The 19,499-nt window shown below is 47.1% G+C and overlaps 2 protein-coding genes and 1 long non-coding RNA gene across 6 annotated transcripts in view; 2 read left to right on the forward strand and 1 right to left on the reverse strand.

The window, feature by feature from the left end:
• The window catches only part of PLEKHA4 (pleckstrin homology domain containing A4), a 49,686-nt gene extending 32,516 nt beyond the window's left edge, over positions 1-17,170 (reverse strand). The window contains exon 1 of one of the 3 annotated variants that reach the window (XM_083707861.1): positions 17,148-17,170. The gene's annotated coding sequence lies outside the window, so the exon portion shown is untranslated. Of the gene's footprint in view, positions 1-3,683; positions 4,353-11,008; positions 11,113-17,147 lie in introns of those variants that run through there. The other 2 variants (XM_083707859.1, XM_083707860.1) reach the window with 2 other exon arrangements.
• Positions 1-19,499, forward strand: part of LOC310829487 — a 122,937-nt gene that overhangs the window by 60,311 nt on the left and 43,127 nt on the right. Inside the window, exon 4 of one of the 2 annotated variants that reach the window (XR_014557281.1) lies at positions 7,469-7,536. The exons of the other annotated variant lie outside the window; for it this stretch is intronic. This is a non-coding gene — a long non-coding RNA (uncharacterized lncRNA). Of the gene's footprint in view, positions 1-7,468; positions 7,537-19,499 lie in introns of those variants that run through there. 2 annotated transcript variants of the gene reach the window in all.
• PPP1R15A (protein phosphatase 1 regulatory subunit 15A) lies at positions 9,094-18,124 on the forward strand. Its single transcript, XM_083707923.1, has 3 exons — positions 9,094-9,332; positions 12,743-14,207; positions 17,185-18,124. Exons 2-3 carry the CDS (start codon positions 12,750-12,752, stop codon positions 17,443-17,445), a joined length of 1,719 nt encoding a protein of 572 aa, XP_083564049.1. The 5' UTR covers positions 9,094-9,332; positions 12,743-12,749; the 3' UTR covers positions 17,446-18,124.

Consider the following 19,499-nt stretch of genomic DNA (forward strand, 5'->3'; position numbering starts at 1 on the left):
GGTTGGTAAAGTACTCAAGAAATCACAGCAAATAAAACTACCAATTAGGTGTTCTTGTTTTTAAGGTTATGCCTTCCTTAGTGGGAGTGCTTTGATGCCTAAAGCCACATGGAAAATATTATATCAGAATAGGTCATTCATTTGAATTTTTAAGCAAAGGCCTGCTAGATTCCTGCTGGCTCCGACTCATTACTCAAGAACCCACAAGAATGATCAGTTCTATAATGTTTTCCACATGGATTCCTCTGCAGGAACCTTTCCAAAAACACTCCTAAGAAGGCAAATTGAAGACGACCATACGTTGATCAGGAACGGCCAAGCAATAAGGATTTATTAATACAACGAGTTATGCAGACTTATTATTCAGTGAATGCATTACTTAAGTGTACATTCATGTACAGTATGACTGCAACTTGTGCACATTCAGCTTTACACGCTTGTAGAAAAAAATAAGTTAAAATTTTTAAAAGCGGGGAGGAAAGGGAGCAGGAATCTGGGAATAAAGACTTTGGCAATCCCACACACCATTGAAGCCAACGTGTTTTCACTGTATATGATTCTGGCGATCCCCAGAATGTAACCCTTGTGTAAGTTGCAGGCTCACTGTATTGCAAAACCCACAATGAAGACAGCCCCTTCTCTAAAGTAGGGATTCCCCAACTGTGCTCCATGGGCCATTAATGGTCTGTGAGCTTCATTCAGCTACTCTGCAATGGGGCAGCGAAGAACAGAAGGAGCAGTGTCTGTAAATGGCAGACACAGTTGCTCCCGGCAATCCATAGAATCAAAGAATCGGAGAGTTGTAAAGGACCCAAGGGTCATCTAGTCCAACCCCCTGCAATGGAAAAACCTCAACAAAAGGACCCAAAACAGGTGGCCACCCAACCTCTGCCCAGAAGGTGTGAATGGGATGGTTTAGAGACGGATGGGTACGGAAGAGGCACTTGAAAGGAGTTGAGAGGATCAGCAGTGAAGTGAATGCAGGGCTAGAATTAGGAAGTTTCATCCTGATTCAATCAACATAAATCGCAGAACATCTAGAACAGCTTGTTACAATTGCTCCACAAGGCAGTCTAATCATTAAATCCTCTGCCATGTCCTTCAGCAATTTTCAGGTGGTCTGTAGGGATGGGGAGATTAGGAACTAAAGTATTATTATGGGTAATAAGCTCATTTAGCATTCGCATAGCACTGTTGAGAGTTCAATGCACATGTAGTATCCAGTTGCAATCTTTACAACAACCCTGTAAAGTAGGTCCGTGTTAAGAAGGCCCCCCCCCCCCCCGTGCCAATACTGCAGAAGGGAAAAACTGAGGGCGATGGGGAGGAGTTTACCTCAGGCCATCAAGTGAGCTTGAGGCAGATTCAAACCACACAGACTTCCTTATTTCCCAGCCTTTTAGCCACTGTGCTGCACCAGCTCTTCTTACTGTTATTATTTCTATCGCCCTGCAGCTGTGTCTGACGCCATATAAACACAGGATTTAAGACAGGCTCCTGCCATCTATGGTAGGTAAATGTGAAATTACATACAGTTGCAGCTGTACAGTGGTACCTCGGGTTACATACGCTTCAGGTTACATACGCTTCAGGTTAGAGACTCCGCTAACCCAGAAATATTACCTCAGGTTAAGAACTTTGCTTCAGGGTGAGAACAGAAATTGTGCTCCGGTGGTGCAGGGGCAGCAGGAGGCCCCCTTAGCTAAAGTGGTGCTTCAGGTTAAGAACAGTTTCAGGTTAAGAACGGACCTCCAGAACGAATTAAGTACTTAACCCGAGGTACCACTGTATTTTATCTGTGCACCAGAGTAAGAGGGGAAACGTTTCCCCAAGATTCTTCATCAAAATTGGAGCGTTGAAGGTCAGGTTATCCCAAAACGTTCTAGTGGCCAAGAAATAACATCCAGGTGATGTGTCTCCTTCATAATGTGTTATGCCAACTTTGGGCATTTAAACAGTGCATACAACCGTAGGAAGGTACCTTATATTGACTCAGGCCATTCGTCCAACCAAATACCTCAGAACTGTCTACACTGAGTGACTCTCCAGGTTTTCAGGCAGCGCTATACTTGGAGGTGCTGGGGACTGAACCTGGCGCAGATCATATCTGTGGCCTGCACAGAGCCAGCCCTTTCCCAGTCTTTTTAAGTGCTAGCAGCCTCACCGATCAGTCAGGGATCCAACCATCAGCCTGCCAGTTGCCAGTGGTTAATTGGCCAAAGCTTGCAGCGCGACTTTAGCAGTGCAGCCAACTGAAGCGCAAAGCCCCTGGATGAGCTGGCTGACGAGACCCTGGGAGTGACAGGAGGCTGGGCCAGCCAACAGCGAGTTCAATCTGCCTGTTGATATGCCCAGGAGCCACACACACCCTGACCCAAGGCCTGGTCTCATCTTTGTTGGGCAGCCCGCAGTGCGAGGGATGTAGGTCCCTGACCACAGCTAAAAGTGGGCCTATCTTCTCTGAGGGCTGGGCGGGGCAGGGGGTGCAGAGATAGGGCTGTGGGGTGGAAATAGCTGGCAGGCTGCCGTTAGCTCTTGTTATTTATTCATCCACTGGCATTTGGACGCAGCAGCTGAGACAAAAGGCGCTGGGGCAGCTGGTGGCGGGGGCGAGGAAACATATTTTACATCAGTCACAGGGGTCCGTGTGTGTGCGTGTGTGTGTGTCCGCATGCATAACCCCGACACACCCAGCAGTCGGAAAGAGCTTGTGCTAAAAGGCATTTTAACCCCTTCAGGGCCAGTGGTAAAGAGGAGGCGCCGTGGTGAGGAAGAACAGCAGACCAGGCTAAGTTGCCAACTCCCCACCCCACCTTTGCTCCTCTGCTATTGAAACAGCAGCCAAACATAGCAAAAGAAGAAGTAGGTGAAGCTTTCTCCATTATTCCATGACGGGGGGTGGGGGTGGGGGAGGAATCCACCTGCTTCCATTCTGCATAGCACAGGAAGAAGTCCAGTTTAAAACACACAGAGAGAGAGACATTGGCAATCCTAGATCCAGAGGAGCATTGCCTAGGGGAAACCGCAGGGTCCAAAATACCTAGCGTGGGGCCACTGATGTAGAGAGGTTGATAGGCAGCGGAGACATTGCTATGCCTCAGTAGCATCCTCTGAAGACACTGTGACATCCAAAGATTCTGCATCTAGCCCTACAGAACCTGTTCCTACAGTGGCCAACCCAGCAACTCTCCCCATGTAGCATTCAGAGGCACAACAGTGGAGGGAGAGCATTCCCATCAATGCAAGCATCCCTGATAGCCTTATCCTTCTGGAATCTTGGGTCCTGGGCCCACAGAGGCAGGAGACTGATCTGAAGACAGGGACTGTCCTCTGATAAGATGCTCTTCTTCTCAATCAAGGCAGGAAGGAGGCACAACTAGAAGACAACTGCTTGCCCCACAAAACCTGCCCCTTCCTTTAGGGAAGCTTTTAACGTTTAATAGGTTATTGTATTTTAGTGTTCTGTTGGAAGCCGCCCGGAGTGGCTGGGGAAACCCAGCCAGATGGGCAGGGTATAAATAATATATTATTATTATTATTATTCCTTGGTTCCCACCCACCCATGTTCAAAAGGCAGAGAGGGGTAGGGAATCCAGAGGAGCAGATTTCTGAGGACAAGCCTCCCCCATCTCCCTAAGGCCATCAGGCACAAGAGCAACAATGTCATGGCGCCACGGTCTTACCTGGTCACTGGTGTTGGCCAGAGGTATCTCCTACGGGTTAAGCAGATTCAGGAGGAGGAAGAGGAGGAGGAAGGCAGCCCCTTATCGGCTCATTGGCAGCAGGAAACTTTACAGTCTTTCTTGGGTTCATACCCTACAGAATCAGATCTCTGGTGCTCAGCAGAACTTGAGATCAAAGCCCTGCTTGTCCCGCTTTGCTCTCCTCTTCATTCGAACACATTCACCTCTTTTTTTCTGCCTCTAGTATGACCCACCCCCTTCGTTATCTCTCCCCCCCCCCACTATACGCTCCACTCCTCTTATCTCTCTTTCTATCTCTCTCCTCCTTCCACCAGCCCAATTTCTTGCTCTTTCATCAATACAGCAGCGTAAGTCGGTCTTCCACCGTCCTCCTTTCCCAGCCCTTCCTTATCGATCTTCCCAATCGCGGTTTTCTCTCCTTTCCCTTTCCCTGGCAGCTCTGGGGGGAAGAGAGAGGAGGAATAAAAGCAGAGCGATTGAATTTCAATCCTGGGACCCACCACTCCACCTTCCTGGGGGCTTGGCTTGAGAAGGAGGGGAGGGTAATGAGAGAGAGAGAGAAAGAGAGAGGGGGGCGAGGAGAGTAATGAGAGGGGGAGACAGGAGTCCGAATTCCTGACCTTAACTTTAGAGAGAGGAGTGGCCACAAAAGCTTTAGAAAAACAGGGATTTGGGAAGTTGTCAAAGAAGAAAGACATTCTTTGACTGGTGTGTGATATGGATGTCTCCTTGTGTAGGAGAAGGTGCATCCTCTGGCGCCGCCTGCTGGTGGGATTCTCCCCCCAAAAGGGGACGTTGTTCCAGCAGAGAATCTGCTTCCTATCCTGATTTGAAAAATAATATAAATGCAACCATGTGTCTGGCAGGGATACCATGCTATATTTTACTCAAATGGGGTGTGTTTGTGAAAACAGGCTGTGGGGCTTGGTTCCCAGTCCTACACGACACCCATAATTTCTCTACTTATTCTTATTATTTCCACGCACCTCTTTGCCTGGCAGAGAACCCAGGTGTCCTGCTCACAGGATTGAAATATGACCAGGATGTAACAGAACTTCCAAGCTTAAAGAAACAAAAATCAAAAAGGGGAAAACCCTCTTGGCCAGCTGCCAGAATTTTGTATGTAAAGGCCAGAACTATGCTTGAAGGGTGCATCTCACAGATGTGCGTTAACCTCACCGAGCTCAGCAACAACACACCATTTCACCAGCAGCAGAACAGAAGCACTTTGTGCAGTGTGTAATGAAACTATAGAACTCACTCCCACAAGAGGCAGTGATAGCCAGCAACTTGGATAGCTTAGAAGAGGATTAGACAAATTGGAACCTGGATAGCTCAGTTGGTTAGAGCGTGGTGCTGATAACACCAAGGTTCCAGGTTCGATCCCTGTATGGGACAGCTGCATATTCCTGCGTTGCAGGGGGTTGGACTAGATGATCCTCAGGGTCCCTTTCCAACTCTACAATTCTATGAAATTCATGGAGGACAAGCCTATCAATGTCTACTAACCACCGTGGATACATTCTACCTCCACTGTCAGAGGTGCTATACCTCTAAGCAGCACTTGCTGGGAATCAAAGGTGGGGAAAATAGCTGCTGCTGCTCATGTCGTTTGCAAGCTTCCCACATGCATACGTTTGACAGCTATGAGGACAGACAGGATGCTGGGCGAGATGGGGCATTGGCCTGATCCAGCAGGCCCAGTCTTCTCTTCCTATGTTAAGAGGCTTCAAGGCACATGTGTGTGTTGAACAGCCTTGCCTCACAAGTTTCGTTGAGCCAGGAGGGTTTGTGTGTTGTCCTAATGCATTTTTCAGCAACTGCAGTGCTTTATGGCAGAACGATTCATGCCAGCACTATAGAGCTCGACCCGTTTAAAAGCAGTTTTGCAGTGCTTTGATTCCCTGATTTATAACGTTGCTTTCAAGCAGTTGTTAATCGATACATTAAATGTTCATGTAGCTATCAGGCCTCCCTTTTAAGCCACCCTTATCCACAGCAGCTTCTGTAATTTAAAACCTAAGTTCCTGGAGATGGTACAGGTGTGTCTAGGGGGCGGAAGTTGCAGGTACGAAACAGACTTGCTTCTACATCAACACTGCTTGCTAGAAAGCTGCTTGGAGTTTTGAGAAACTCCAGAATAATGCAGCCTTATTGCAGCCTTATTGCACGAGTCCATCAAGTTTCACCTCTGACCTGCTAGCTCTTAGTCATAGATTTATAGAATTGTAGAGCCTGATGTTTAGTCAGAATCTCCTTTCTTCTAAACTGAAGCTATTGTTTCGGGCCCTACCCTCTGAAGCAAGAGAAAACAAGGTTGCTCCACTCTCTATGTAGCGGCCCTTTAGATAAATGAAAATGGCTATTGCATATCCTCTGTCTCCTCTTTACGAAGCTAAACATACCCAACTCCCTCAACCATTCCACCCATTTTAAACTCCTAGAATAGCCTAGGGCTATATACACACCATACTTTTAAAAGTGCATGCCCCCCCTTCCCAAAAACACACACAAAAGAATGCCGGGAACTGTAGTTTGTTAAGGATGCCAGGAATTGTAGCTCTGTGGATGATAAACTACAATTCCCAGGATTCTTTGGGGGGGAAGTCACCTATAGCATGTATGCAGCCTAGGAGTTTTGGATTCCAGCTGATGGGAGTAGTAATCCAAATCAACTGGCGGGCACCAAGAAAATTTCCAGTCTGTTATCCAGGATGAGGCACAGTGTTCCTAGGTACAGTACTTAAAAGTGCACAAGCCCATAATACAAATTCGTATATGCTGATTTACATGTATATAGACCTCCGGACAAATTACAATGGTAGGTTGTTGGGATGTTACTCACACTGTGCTTAGCAGTAAGTTACACACACACACACGAGAGAGAGAGAGAGAGAGAGAGAGAGAGAGAGAGAGAGATCTGGGACCTGACAGAAAAGACCTGGGGCTCTTACACAACCCACCCAGATTCTTAGCCTATAAACCTCTTCCCTTTCCAAGAATCTAGTGGCTCTGGTTACCTCCTCATCTTGCGCATGGTATACTCCAGAAATATTTTGTCCACAAATGAAAACGAGTGGGGAAAACGGAGAGAAACCAAAACAGGACAGGGAAGATCAAACTACAACAGTTCTTAATCAGGTGCAATTCCCCACCCCACCCCTCACAATTGGTTTCTTACATTACTGGCAGGTGATAGTAATACAACTGGGTTGAAAGTGCCCCAGATGTTATTAGGTCCTGTAATTCTCATCTGGCTGACACCTGGATTTGTTGCAAGGTCTGATCCCTCTGTTTCTATCTTAGGTTGTTTCAGTCATTGTTCAGATTTGGTCCTAAATGCCAGGGGGCTGTGAGAAAGCAAGCACAGGCCTTACAGCTAATACTGTTGTCCAAAATGGACTGTAGATCATTGATAATATATTGGGCAGGGCTTTTCTTTTCCAGCTGGAACTCAGTTCTGCCCCCTCTCAGGTGGGCACCATAGCCATAATAAGAGAACAAGGGAGGTATTTGTGACCTCTTTTTCTAGAAAAATTAGCACTGCACTTAGGGAATTAAAAAAACAAAAGAGCTGTGGGTAACAAGTGACGTTTCTGTCCTTTTATTTGTAAAAGTGTTGATATGCTGTCTTCTCCAAAATATCAGAGCTGTGTACAACAATATGTATGCAATAGCAAGTATACATATTGGGTTGTGTGTCCTGTAGTAGATTATTCCTTTTACAGTGGTACCTCGGGTTAAGAACTTAATTTGTTCTGGAGGTCTATTCTTAACCTGAAACTGTTCTTAACCTGAGGTACCACGTTAGCTAATGAGACCTCCTGCTGCTGCCGCACGATTTCTGTTCTCATACTGAAGCAAAGTCCTTAACCCGAGGTACTATTTCTGGGTTAGCGGAGTCTAACCTGAAGCATCTGTAACCCGAGGTACCACTGTACTGGTCTGGCCTTGTCAATTTATTTTTTCAACTTCATTGGGTGGGTATCTGATGTACATTTACCTGATGTAAATCCTTTGCGTTTGTTTTTGTCCAACAAGCTAGAATAAATGTGGTTGCATCATGGGGCAAGGCTATGGATCTTGTGGTGCGGAACACTGGAAAACTGCCTTATGCTGAGCCCATCTAGTTCAATACTGTCTCTGCACCGAACTAGCATTGGCTCTTCAGGGTTTTGGACAGGTAATATTTCTCCATTCTACCTGGAGATTACAAGGATTGTAGCTGGGACCATCTGCATGAAAAGTAGAAGCAAGAAGCATGCAAATGTGTACTGGCGATGGTCACTGGTTTCAGCTAAAAACAGAAAAAGTGGTAATTTGTAATCCTTCTTATTGCATAAAAAAGGTAAAGGTACCCCTGCCCGTACGGGCCAGTCTTGACAGACTCTGGGGTTGTGCGCCCATCTCACTCAAGAGGCCAGGGGCCAGCGCTGTCCGGAGACACTTCCGGGTCACGTGGCCAGCGTGACAAAGCTGCATCTGGCGAGCCAGAGCCGCACACGGAAACGCCGTTTACCTTCCCGCTGGTAAGCGGTCCCTATTTATCTACTTGCACCCGGAGGTGCTTTCGAACTGCTAGGTTGGCAGGCGCTGGGACCGAGCAGCGGGAGCGCACCCCGCCGCAGGGATTCGAACCGCCGACCTTTCGATCAGCAAGTCCTAGGTGCTGAGGCTTTAACCCACAGCGCCACCTGCGTCCCTCTTATTGCATAGAAAGTGACTAATACTTGATAATCACTATTGTCTCAAATTATTATGGATTGGAGCCAAGACTCCACCTTTTAGCTTGTCCTTGTGGTGACTTTAATCTTGCTGTTGTTATTGTTAGCCTGTTCCCTGATAAAAAGCCTCTTGTTCTGTGCCTACAAAGTGAGCAACTTTGCTTTATATTGAATAAGGAAGAACCTAACTTTCTCTCGGCCTAACCTGCCTCTTGGGGAAGATAAAACAGGGGGTGTAAAAGGGACTTTGCAAGTCACCCAGAGCTGCTTGGAGGAAGGGTGGAATTAAAAAGGAGTCATAGACAGTTATTTGCCAGCTGAGAATAAATGGCCAGGTAGCTGTAATGAAACAAAGGTTATGCCACAATAAACCTTGCAAATGGCTGCTCCAGGCAGAAAAAAAAGAAAAGTTCATTTCTGTATGTCATGGTAAATCCCACCAGTTTAAAAAAAAATGGAAATGGAAAGTACGAGGAGCATTTTCTGAACGAAGGAAGCCTCTTTTCTACTAGGAGAGTCCACAACAGCGGGAAGTACTTTCGTTTCAAGTTTTGTTTCCCAACCCCCCCGACGCAGCGCCGCTACTCCTCGCCCCTCCCTCTCCCCAGAACCCTCCGTTGGTCACGTCTCTCCCTTAGCCCCGCCCCGTTCCACAACGTCACAATGTGGTGACGTAATCCCCCTGAACGAGTGTTTATATAGACTCGGCGTCAACAGCGACGCATCCAAACATTCTATTCCTATTCACAGAAGAAAAACAGCCGCCGCCGCCGATTGAGAGACATGGGTTCTGCCGCGACCGACCGCTCTTCTGCCAAGCCCGCCGCTCGATCGCCCGATCACCGCGCCAACCCCGCAGCTGCTTGCTGGAGCGAGTTTGTTACTGGCTAATTCGATTCGAGAGGTAAGGAGGCAAAAGTCCACCATGGGGTCCTCTTTCTCCCCTTTCCTTGGAACCCAGGAGTCCTGGACCCCCGCAGGTACTGTGAACGGCTAGACTCCGCTCCCACGCCAGACCAGGGAATTTTGCAGACCGCTTGTTAACCGCTCGATCTTCCCATCCCTTCCTAGAAAACCCAGGAATCCCGGCCGGCTTCTCGCCTTCTCCCCGCCCACGGCACCCGGGATCCCTCCTTCGCTTTGTATTTGGGAGTTAGACCGCCCACCACGCCTCTTCCCAGGCGCCTGGGCTCCTCAGCCCTAGGACCCAGGTCTTCTGCCTGCGGAGGACCCAGGAGTCCTGCCTCTCACCCCACCTCTCCAGATTCCTTCCCGCTGGTGGTGCGTGCACTGTGCCGGCCCCCACCCCCACCCCCGTATATCTCTTCCACAGGTATCCACCCAAGACCCACACCCTTTTTAATTGCTACGTCCTCCTCCTTGCTTAATGCAAGCAAGTTCTCGAGCTTGTTTGGAGGTTCTGGCAGGGGAGCGCAGCTATCGTACACCCTTGACCCAAGAACTGTACACTCCTTTTATCTGGGGTGGTCGTCCTCATCCACCGAGGATGCACATGGAGCGGCCTAGCCAGCCAAATGAACCCTGGCGATCAATGGGGTGACAGATGTCGCAGCCAGATCGACCTCACATCCCGCTTAATGCGGCTCCATAGCTGTCAACGTATTCCCTTATTCCGAATAGGATTCCTCGCAAGAAAAGGGAAAAGTTGACAGAATGGTGTCTTGGGAATCTCAACTAGGGAGAGCAATGATCTGCCCTGCCCCAAATCTGTACCCCAGTATTATCCATTGGGGGGGGGGGAGATCTCCAGATACCCCATTCTAGTAGTTTCCTCAAGATCCAGTAACAAATATTCTATATTTTTGCTGTTCCTTTTTCTTTTAAAGTATCCTTATTTTATGTTGAACCCCTCCTCCCCCTAATTGTGGCACTGCTAGTCCTAAAACAATAGCCTTCTGTATCTTGTCTATGCCTCTATGTCCTCTTTTGCATTTTGGGGGGTCATTCCCCCCATTAACCTGCACCCCAGACCTCCCCTCCCCTTTGTAAAAATGCATTAGTTATATCCACTGCTCTTTTTGAGCTCTTCCAAGATTTCGTTTTCTGTTCCTCTGCCCTCAGACTGCCACAATTTTCCACTTCCCCCAATACCGAATTCCTAGGGAAGGCCAGAAAGCAGAAACTGAACTTCACCCTCATTTGGTTTCTACCTTCCCTAGCACACCTAGTTAAGAAACTGCACCATTTCCTTTTTGCTCCACATTTTCAAAAACATCCCATCCTACCTACCGGACTAGGATGAATGACAATGAGGTTGTTACTGCCACTGTTTCGGCACCCCTACTTCACATTAGGAATATCCTCAGCTATAACCCTGGAGAGTGTGACAGTTGTCCTGTATGACAGGGAGGGGGTCTATTTCTGAATGGGCCCCCTTCCTGTTTTAGAGGAGGGCTTTGATCGTTAAGATCGCTGTCAGAAGCGGGGTGCTCTCCAGCTGCTGTCCCACAATCCTGGGAATCCATGCACCGTTTTGCTTTGAGGGCATTTGGAAATCTTCAAATGAACATTCCCCTCCCCTCCCTTCCTTTCCCCCTACCCACCATTTCCCGTTCTAACCTGTTGCGGGTCAGAAGGTTTGCTGTTCTTCCTCTCTCCCCGACAGCTGCACACCCGGAATCCAGACTGTGTGTGTGTGTTGTGTTATTTCCCCCCCTTTCTGCTTCCGGACTGGGGTGTTGCCAGCGTTCCAGGGGCACTTGCTTGAGCTTGTTTGGGGCGCGCCCTGGATTAAATCAACCTACACATCCAAGCCAGGAAAACAACCCATAGGAAAAAAAGAAAGAGATAAACTGAGGCACACATAGGGGGCGGAAGTAATCTTGCCGGAATGTGGGGATAAGGGCCTAGAAGTGCAGGATTCCTGCCCCATGCCTTAACTTCCTACCTCCTATTTTACTCCACAGTCTTATTCTTAGTTGGGCTTTTCCTAATCCACTTCATGAGTGCGTACACACCATACATTTTAAGCACATCCAGAATCCTGGGAACTGTAGTTTGTTAATGGTGCTGGGAACTGTTAAGTTCTATGACTGGTAACAATTCCCAGGCTTTTGTGTGTGTGGGGGGGTGTGCTTTAAATGTGTTGTGTACAAAACTAAGGTGTGTATTAAAGCTTCCTCTTATTTTTAACTTTTTTTAAAAAAATACTTTGTTACAAAAGAAAACACTCACCAAAGGATTTCTTGTTAAGAACAGTTAAACAAACACTGAAACCATTCATATTCTGCCCTCAAACAACCTCCAAAAAACCAGGATGCCATTGTACATATCATTATATTGCTTGGAACAAATAATACATACACCCTGAGCTCCCAAAAATGCAGTATCAATCGGGGAAGGGTGCTATTTGCTACTGATACCATAACCCATTCTCCTTCAGGGCATTTCTTGCCTAAGGCCTCCATTCCAGAATCTGTTGTTGGTGCCAAGTCTCTGTCCATACTGGGCTTAGTCATAGCAGCCCTGATTACACACAGAAGGCCTTTACTCACAGCTTAGAAATTAAGCAGCATATAAAATACCATATAAATAAGTAATAAATACCTCACAGCTTGAGTATAAACAACCTGTTCTTCCACACTCTGGATTAAGGGAACAGGCCTTTCAGGTGGATTCCTGATAGGTTTCAGGTTTTGTATCTCCTCTGTGTGTGTGTTTAAATGTCTTGCTTACAGGAGAGACTACAGCTTAGTGGTAAATGAAATGCTTTGCAGGAAGAACTTCCTAGATTCAATCCTTGGCATCTCCAGGAAAAAAAGAAAATGTGGGCGGTGAGGGAAGGACCAGGTAGTGGAGATGAAACCCTGGTGAACTATTGCCAGTTGAAAGAAGACAATGCTGAACTAGAGGCACAAATATGCCCTATATATTAAAGCAGTATCATACTGCTTTAAATAGTCATGGCTTCCCTGAAAGAATTCTGGGAAGTGTAGTTTAAGGGGGCTGAGGTTTGTTAACACACACACACACAATTCCCCTCACAGAACTGGCAAGAGGGATTGACTGTTAAACCACTCTGGGAATCTTTACCTCTGTGAGATGGCTTGGTGTTCTAACAATTCTCAGCACCTTCAACAAATGACAGTTCCCAGGATTCTCTGGGGGGAGCCATGGCTGTTTGAAAGCAGTGTCCTATTACTTTAATGTATAGTGCAGATGGGGCCCAAGTCTGACCCTTTCCTATAATGCAGCAAAACAAAGCATATTGGAATCTGACTCTCTGGGCTTTCCCCAGCACCACTTTCAAATTTTTAATAGCTGGTGTCTTATTTTCACTTTGCTTCTTTTCAGGTCTAAGATGCCCCCTCACATCACATCCAGCCAACTGACATCGCCCCCCTCAGACACAGAGAGGTTGTTGGTTTGCTGTGACCCCTTCAGGCTCAAAATGGCTAAAATCCTCCCTGCCGAATCGAGCCGGTCCAGCCCTGCTGGCAAATTCAACATGGCGGCCATGATTCTTGGACGTATGGCCCAGATTGCTCTGGACTGGGTAAGGAGGTGGTTGCACCTCTGGCAGCATAGCCCTGCCACCCTGGTGAGGGCTGTGTTGATTGGCATTGCCAAGGGGGCAATGCCCATCTTAGGGAAGACGAAGCAACTCTTAAGAGGAACTTGGGAGGAACTTGGAAGAGAAGAAAGCAAAGTGAAGGGACGAAACTTGAAAGCTGCCCATCTAGGGTACTTTTCCCTGGACAGTCACAAGTGTTACCCTCAAAGGGATACGGAAAGCTTGGCTGAAGGTGGACATTTTGAAGAGGACCTGGCACTTCATCTGCCTGCTTCTAATGGTCCATCCAAAATGGATAGCATGCGTTTGGAAGAGGATGGCATTTCTGAACCGTACTTGATCAGCACTTCCATTGCCTACGACCTTGGAAATGACTGGGACGTTTCTTCAGAAGAAGACATGGCGTTGGAAGGCAGAGAGCACCCTGCGAGTTCCCCCCAGAAGTGGCTGGAATATTGTTGCCATCCACAAGCATTGATGAAAGGATTGAATATTGGCGGATACTGTAGGGAGAATGTGGAAGGTTCCTGTAGCCACCGCGGAGAGTTAAAGGATTTTGGAGGGGGCTTTTGTTTGGAAAGTACCTCCGCTTCCCAGGGAAACGAGGAGGGCCCAGGATCTAGTGGGGATTTGGTGATGCGTGACGGGCAAAGCTTTGAAAGTCCATCTAATTCCCCAAAGGATGGGGAAGAGATAGAAGCATACAAGAAAGGTGGAGATAAGGGTGCGTTCAACTCAGTCTCCTCTGTTTCCAAAAGCCCCCTTGTCCTATCCTTGTTCTACAGTCCATCAGAGGAAGAGGAGGATGGCAGTGACGATTCAGAGGACTGGTGGAGCGAAGACGAGATGGAAGAGAGCATTCAGTCTGGAGGGCACTCGGGGAACGGGGAGAACCATCTGGAAGCGGAAGCAGACTCTCTGCATCAGGATGTATTGGAGAGCCTCTGCAAATCTTTTTTTGCAAGGAATGACCCTTTTCACCCACTCTGCTTTTCCAAGCCCATTCAAGCCCCCACATCTGCCCCTCAGCCTGAGGCCAAGAAACACAAGGAAATCACGGTCACCTTCTATCAGACAAGGCTGGATTCTAAGCCTGAGGAGCTATGTAATCCACCAACGCGACCAAGAGTTTCCTCCAGGCATCCAGCTCAGAAATGTTGCCAGCCAGACTCTGAGGAAAACTCTGATCCTGTGACCACAGAAGTGTCATCCGTTTCCCAGGAGGCAAACCAGGTGATTAAGAAGGTGAGTTGCTTTAAATACTTTGTGTGTGGACTAACCAGAAGCCCTAGGTTCTCCAGAGGATGAGTCTTGAGGGAGACAGTTCAGAAACGTGTGTGTGTGTGTGTGTGTGTGTGTGTGTGTGTGAGAGAGAGAGAGAGAGAGAGAGAGAGAGAGAGAGAGATTCCATAATTAGGAATTGCTAATGCCCTTGGTTCTGCCCCTCACAATTACCAGCCTGGATTAGAGGTTGCCCATTTCATCCACAAATGTTTCAGGAAGTCTTCCTAATTTTAACACTTAACTGCTGTGTATAACTACTATGTTTACACAACAGTGGTTATGAGTAGAAAATTGGGTGTTACAGAAGCTGTTCCCCACCCCACCCTGTGCCCTTTTTGACAGGTGAAGTTAAGGCAGAAATTAAACAGGTATAGCTTTTGTTTACATAAATTAATCAAAATAACGCTCTTCCTGCTTTTCAAGTTTTTTTAAACAATTGAAGATATCTCAGACAGGCTTTTACAATGATAAACAATTCTTTCTATCAGCCTCAGTAGATCAGAGCAGTTTGAAATCTTAGCTGATTAACTGAAAAGCTATTTAAAAAACCCCCTGAAAGCAGGCATCTCACAGGGTAAAGGATGCCTAGCTTAGGGTACTCTGGTGGTCTTGATGGGCACAGTATGGTCATAGCAGGGAACAAAGTGTTTCTGGTGATACTGTAGCTCTAAACCATTTTAAAGAATCAGCCTGAGTTGGAGCGGTGGGGAAAGCTCCATCTGTTGAAATTATGTATTCACATGGATTTTCTTCCTCAAAGGAAGAAAAGTGAGCATGCTGTGTGTGTCTTGGGGTGAGAACTGAACAGTAATACCTCTGGTTACAAACCGTCCTCCTTGTGAACGCTTCGGGTTACGAGCTCCGCTAACCCGGAAGTAGGTCTCCTGGTTGCGAACTTTGCCCCTGGATGTGAGCAGAAATCACGCGCCAGAGGCCCTGTTAGCGAAAGCGCGCTTCAGGTTAAGAACGCTTTCGAGTTGAGAACGGACCTGCAGAACAAATTAGGTTTGTCATCAGAGGTACCACTGTATGGCTGTAGCGCAGGGAGAAAGGGGCTGCCCCCAACAATAACAATAACAATAACAATAACAATAATATATTATTTGTACCCATCTGGGAGGCTTCCAACAAAGATTAAAACCAAGTAAATCAATAATGTTGGGTTCTGCCAGTGGCACAGCGTGGGTTGTCAGCACCCGGGGCAAGGCAAGTAATTTGCACCCCCTAACCCGTGGATTTGCGCCCCCTAACCCTAACCCCCAGATGTTGCGCCCGGCCCCCCCTGCACCCCCCATGCTATGCCACTGGGTTCTGCTCCCCCAACATGAAGCCTGCCCCCCTTACATAAATTCTGGCTACACCCGTTCTCATTTTCTAAGCTGCTTTCTCTCCCATTCTAAAGATACCTTACTCAGCCCTCAGTTTTTACTTTCTACACCCCACCTTGTTCCCTGTTAGCACCACCCTGGAATCTCCTTAATGCTCCTTGGCCTCCCCCGTTCTGCTGTTGGTTTCGCCCATCCTGAAATATCGTGTAACATCCCTATCATACAAGGTGACCAGCCAGGAAGTGGATGATGTAAGGCTGGGCCATTTCCCAGCAGACAGGACTCCCCTGCCTTACTCTCACTGTTCCCCCTCCCTCCTTTTGTCCACAGAGTGTTGGCAGATCCATTGAAATCTGAGCTTAGTAATTTGCTTAGTCACCTTCCACAAATGCCCCAAATATAAGAAGAACAGCAGCACACAAAATAACAAGATCAATTTAAGAACAATGCAAAGTGGACACCCACAGCAGAAACCTAGGGTTGCTAGTCCTACTCAGAGTAAACTCATTGAAGTTAATTAACATGACCAACTTGGGTTCATTTTAGTGGGTCTACTCTGAGTAGGACTCAGTTGTATACGGCCTCTCTTCCTCCAGCTAGGAAATGCAACTGTGTGTGAAACCCAAAGCAATGCTCAAGACACAGCTAGAGATTAGCAATGGAACTCAAGGAGTCGTGGAAAAGTGTTCCTCTGATCATGGGTAGAGAGTGCCTTTGCCTTACTCTTGAGCAGCCACAGCCAGCCTCCAGAAACCTATCACTTGAGGTGGTAAATAAAAATAATAGATAATATATTGTTAGTGTTTATATCCCGCTTTTTTTCTCCAAGGAGCTCAAGATGGTTTCCCCCCCTTCGCATTTAATCCGCATAACAACCCTGTGAGGTAGTTTAGTCTGAGCAGCAGACTGGTCCAAGGTGAAAGTCATGGCTTGGTAGGGGATTTGAACCTTGGGCTCCCAGGTCCTACTCCAACACTTCTGACACTGTAAGAGCTGTTCAACAGAGAAACAGTCTCCCTTGGGAGGTGGTGAACTCTCCATCCTCGGAGGTTTTTAAGGAGTGGTTGGATGGCCACCTGTCCTGGCTGCTTTGGTTGAGATTCCTGCATTGCAGGGGGTTGGACTAGATAACACTTGGGGTCCCATCTAACTCTCCAGTTCCATTATTCTATCACACTGGCTTTCATGTATGGTGTCTAAATAGGAGTAAGAGGTGGTTTGCATCATCTCTCTTGCCTAGGGCAAGTTTAAATTAAGGTCCTGATTCAGTACCCACAGAAAAGGAAGTGGACTAAAACTAGGGACAACACAAGGCTGTTCTTCCCTGTCCTTGGCTGGAATGGTTACAGCCAGGATGATAACCTGAAACATCTGGAGAGAAGCAGCTTCCCAACCCCTGGAGCACAGTGATGGCCTTAAAACATGATACTTGGCTTGTTTAGCTGAGAAAAGACAGTAGGATTCAGCAGGGCCATTACAGGACGAAAAAAACCAACCTGTTAACTGTATGAGGTCTAGCCAATTATTTAGTTTAGTAGCATTGGCATAAGTTTGCTTAAGAGCAAGAAAATACCTGTCCCACTATCCTCATAGCCTCTCAATTTCCTCAGGTCCGATTCTCTCCGGTGGTGACCGTTCACCCACTGGTGGCCTGGAGCTACGCGTCTCGGGCTGCCCGCCATGGCCCCTGGGAAGAAATGGCCCGCGACCGATGCCGCTTCCGCCGGAGGATTGCTGAAGTGGGAGCCATCTTGGAGCCTTGCCTGAGGGCGGAACACCGGGCCAAAGCTTGGAGGGAGATCTATGGGGTTCAGGAAGAAGGCGGCAACGACAACTCCCCTCTCCTTTCGGGTTCTGCTGAGGCAGATTAAGCTGTGGCTCCAGATTAAGTCAGGAATGAAATGGCTCTTCAAGATAGGCAGCCATGAAGTAAACCATCCATTAGAGATACATATAAAGGGTTCTGAGGTTTTGAGAGCCAAATTGAATCCTTTTTTTAAACACTGGAGATCGTAAGGGGAGGCTCATGGGTCTGAAAGGATGTGTGTGTGATGTAGCAGGATTTAATTCTGGGCCTGATATCCACATTCTCTCAGGGTGGAGTGGGGCCCTGAAGTTGCTGTGAGGAGGAAGAGCTTCTGTGCTCTGATATTTCTGAATAAATGCACTGATGTAAAGCTGCTACTACCTCAGTTGATTTGAAGGATGTGGCTGCCAGGCCCTTAGTCTACAATGTGTGCAGCATAACACAAGGAATTGGTGGCCCTAGTGGACACGCCAGTGTGTTATGTGCATGCTCTAGTTTACACATGATGTTAAGTGAACAGAATTTCCTAATGTATTTCTATTTTACATGCTAGTTATCTTTCAAAGCAAGTCTTTGAGATTTCTTTAAGTAGTATTCCCCCCCCCCTTAATTTCAAAATATGTATTAAATTATTAGTAATGGTGATGTGAACTCCCAGGATGGAGCAGAGACTTTATGTCTGTATGTATAATTTATCTGTCCACAAATTATTACTTTTTTAAATAATAAAAAAATTACAGCTATGACTGTGTATTCCCTCATCATCTTCTTGGTTATTGAAAATGTAATATTGAAGGCTGATTTCAGAAGTCTCCCCACAACATGTGTTTACCCCTTATTTGTGACTAGAAGCACCCACTAGAGTTTATTTTCCAGGGGGACATGGGTGTCTTGAGCAACGAACATGCCTCAAAAGCTGTATCTCAAAATGAGACTTTATGTGATAAAAGTGATGGCAGGGTGGAAATCACAGGAAAGTGTAGGATGGCAATCTGCCCTCCCATTTAATTTTTTAGTATTTCTGCAAAGCCTGGGATTTCCCCCAAGCCTGCTGCTACTTTCCCTCTGAAACCCCATCAACATTCTTAAGTGAAGCAACATCATTAAACAGTCATGGCTTCCCCCAAAGTATCCTGAGAATTGTAGGTTACAGGTGCCAAGTGTTGTTAGGAGACTCTTATTCCCCTCAGAGCTCTACACTTCTCAGTAGATCCCTGGGAAGAGGGATTGACCCTCTTGAGAATTGTAGCTATGAGAGTCAGGCCCTGGGCCCTTAATCTGGCTCTCCTAGCCTCTCTAAATTTGTTCCTCAGCCTAATTTTGCCCTTGCCTACCACAGAAATGTGGCCCATGGAAAGCTGCCCAGTGGTGAATGTGGCCCTCAGCTTGAAAACTGTTTCCCACCCCAATGCTATTTTAGGATGGTGGCAACAGACATAGTAAAATAATGGATGAAAGCCAAGCCACCTCTCCCATTTTGGTCCCTTGCTTTCTTTCTCCAAGATTTTATTTCCTGGAACTGTCAAATCGGAACCTAGTTTTAAGCCTGGCAAGTAGGCAGAACTTCCATGTTTACACAAAAGAGGAAGGAAAAAGCCACTGGAGTAAGAAAACAGCCAGAACAGTATCAGCTCTTCGCAAACAACCTAATGATGGATGACGTTTCTGTTGTCTCATGGCTTAGGAATGCAGTCTTGCATACCAAAGGGCACTGACTCATAAGGCCTTAAAAATAAATGACTGGCAAACTGAAGCCAGCACCTACTAGAAATAACTTGAGCTCCTGTCCTGTTAACTAGAGTTGAGGGTGGTAGATGGGTTTTGTGAGGTAAACAGTTAAGCAAAATGGCAGCCTGTTGGTACCATACTGTTCGGCCTAGTGTGAGAGGACAAGTAAGAAAAAGAAAGATCTGGTTCTATGAAACCCAAAGGTAGACTTTTGCTATGCAAAAGGCAAACTTGTTAAATGACAGCTCCTGTCAGCCTAGCAAGCACGGTCAATGGCCGGGAATTTGGGGGGCGGGGGGGGGTTAGTTCAGCAAATGTGGGTAAAGGTTCTTCACTCCTGCTGTAGCTTCTTGGACTCCCAACTCCTATCATCCCCGGCCACTGGACATG

The sequence above is a fragment of the Podarcis gaigeae genome (genome assembly GCF_964106915.1).
Source record: "Podarcis gaigeae genome assembly, chromosome: 13".
NCBI classification, from domain to species: domain Eukaryota; kingdom Metazoa; phylum Chordata; class Lepidosauria; order Squamata; family Lacertidae; genus Podarcis; species Podarcis gaigeae.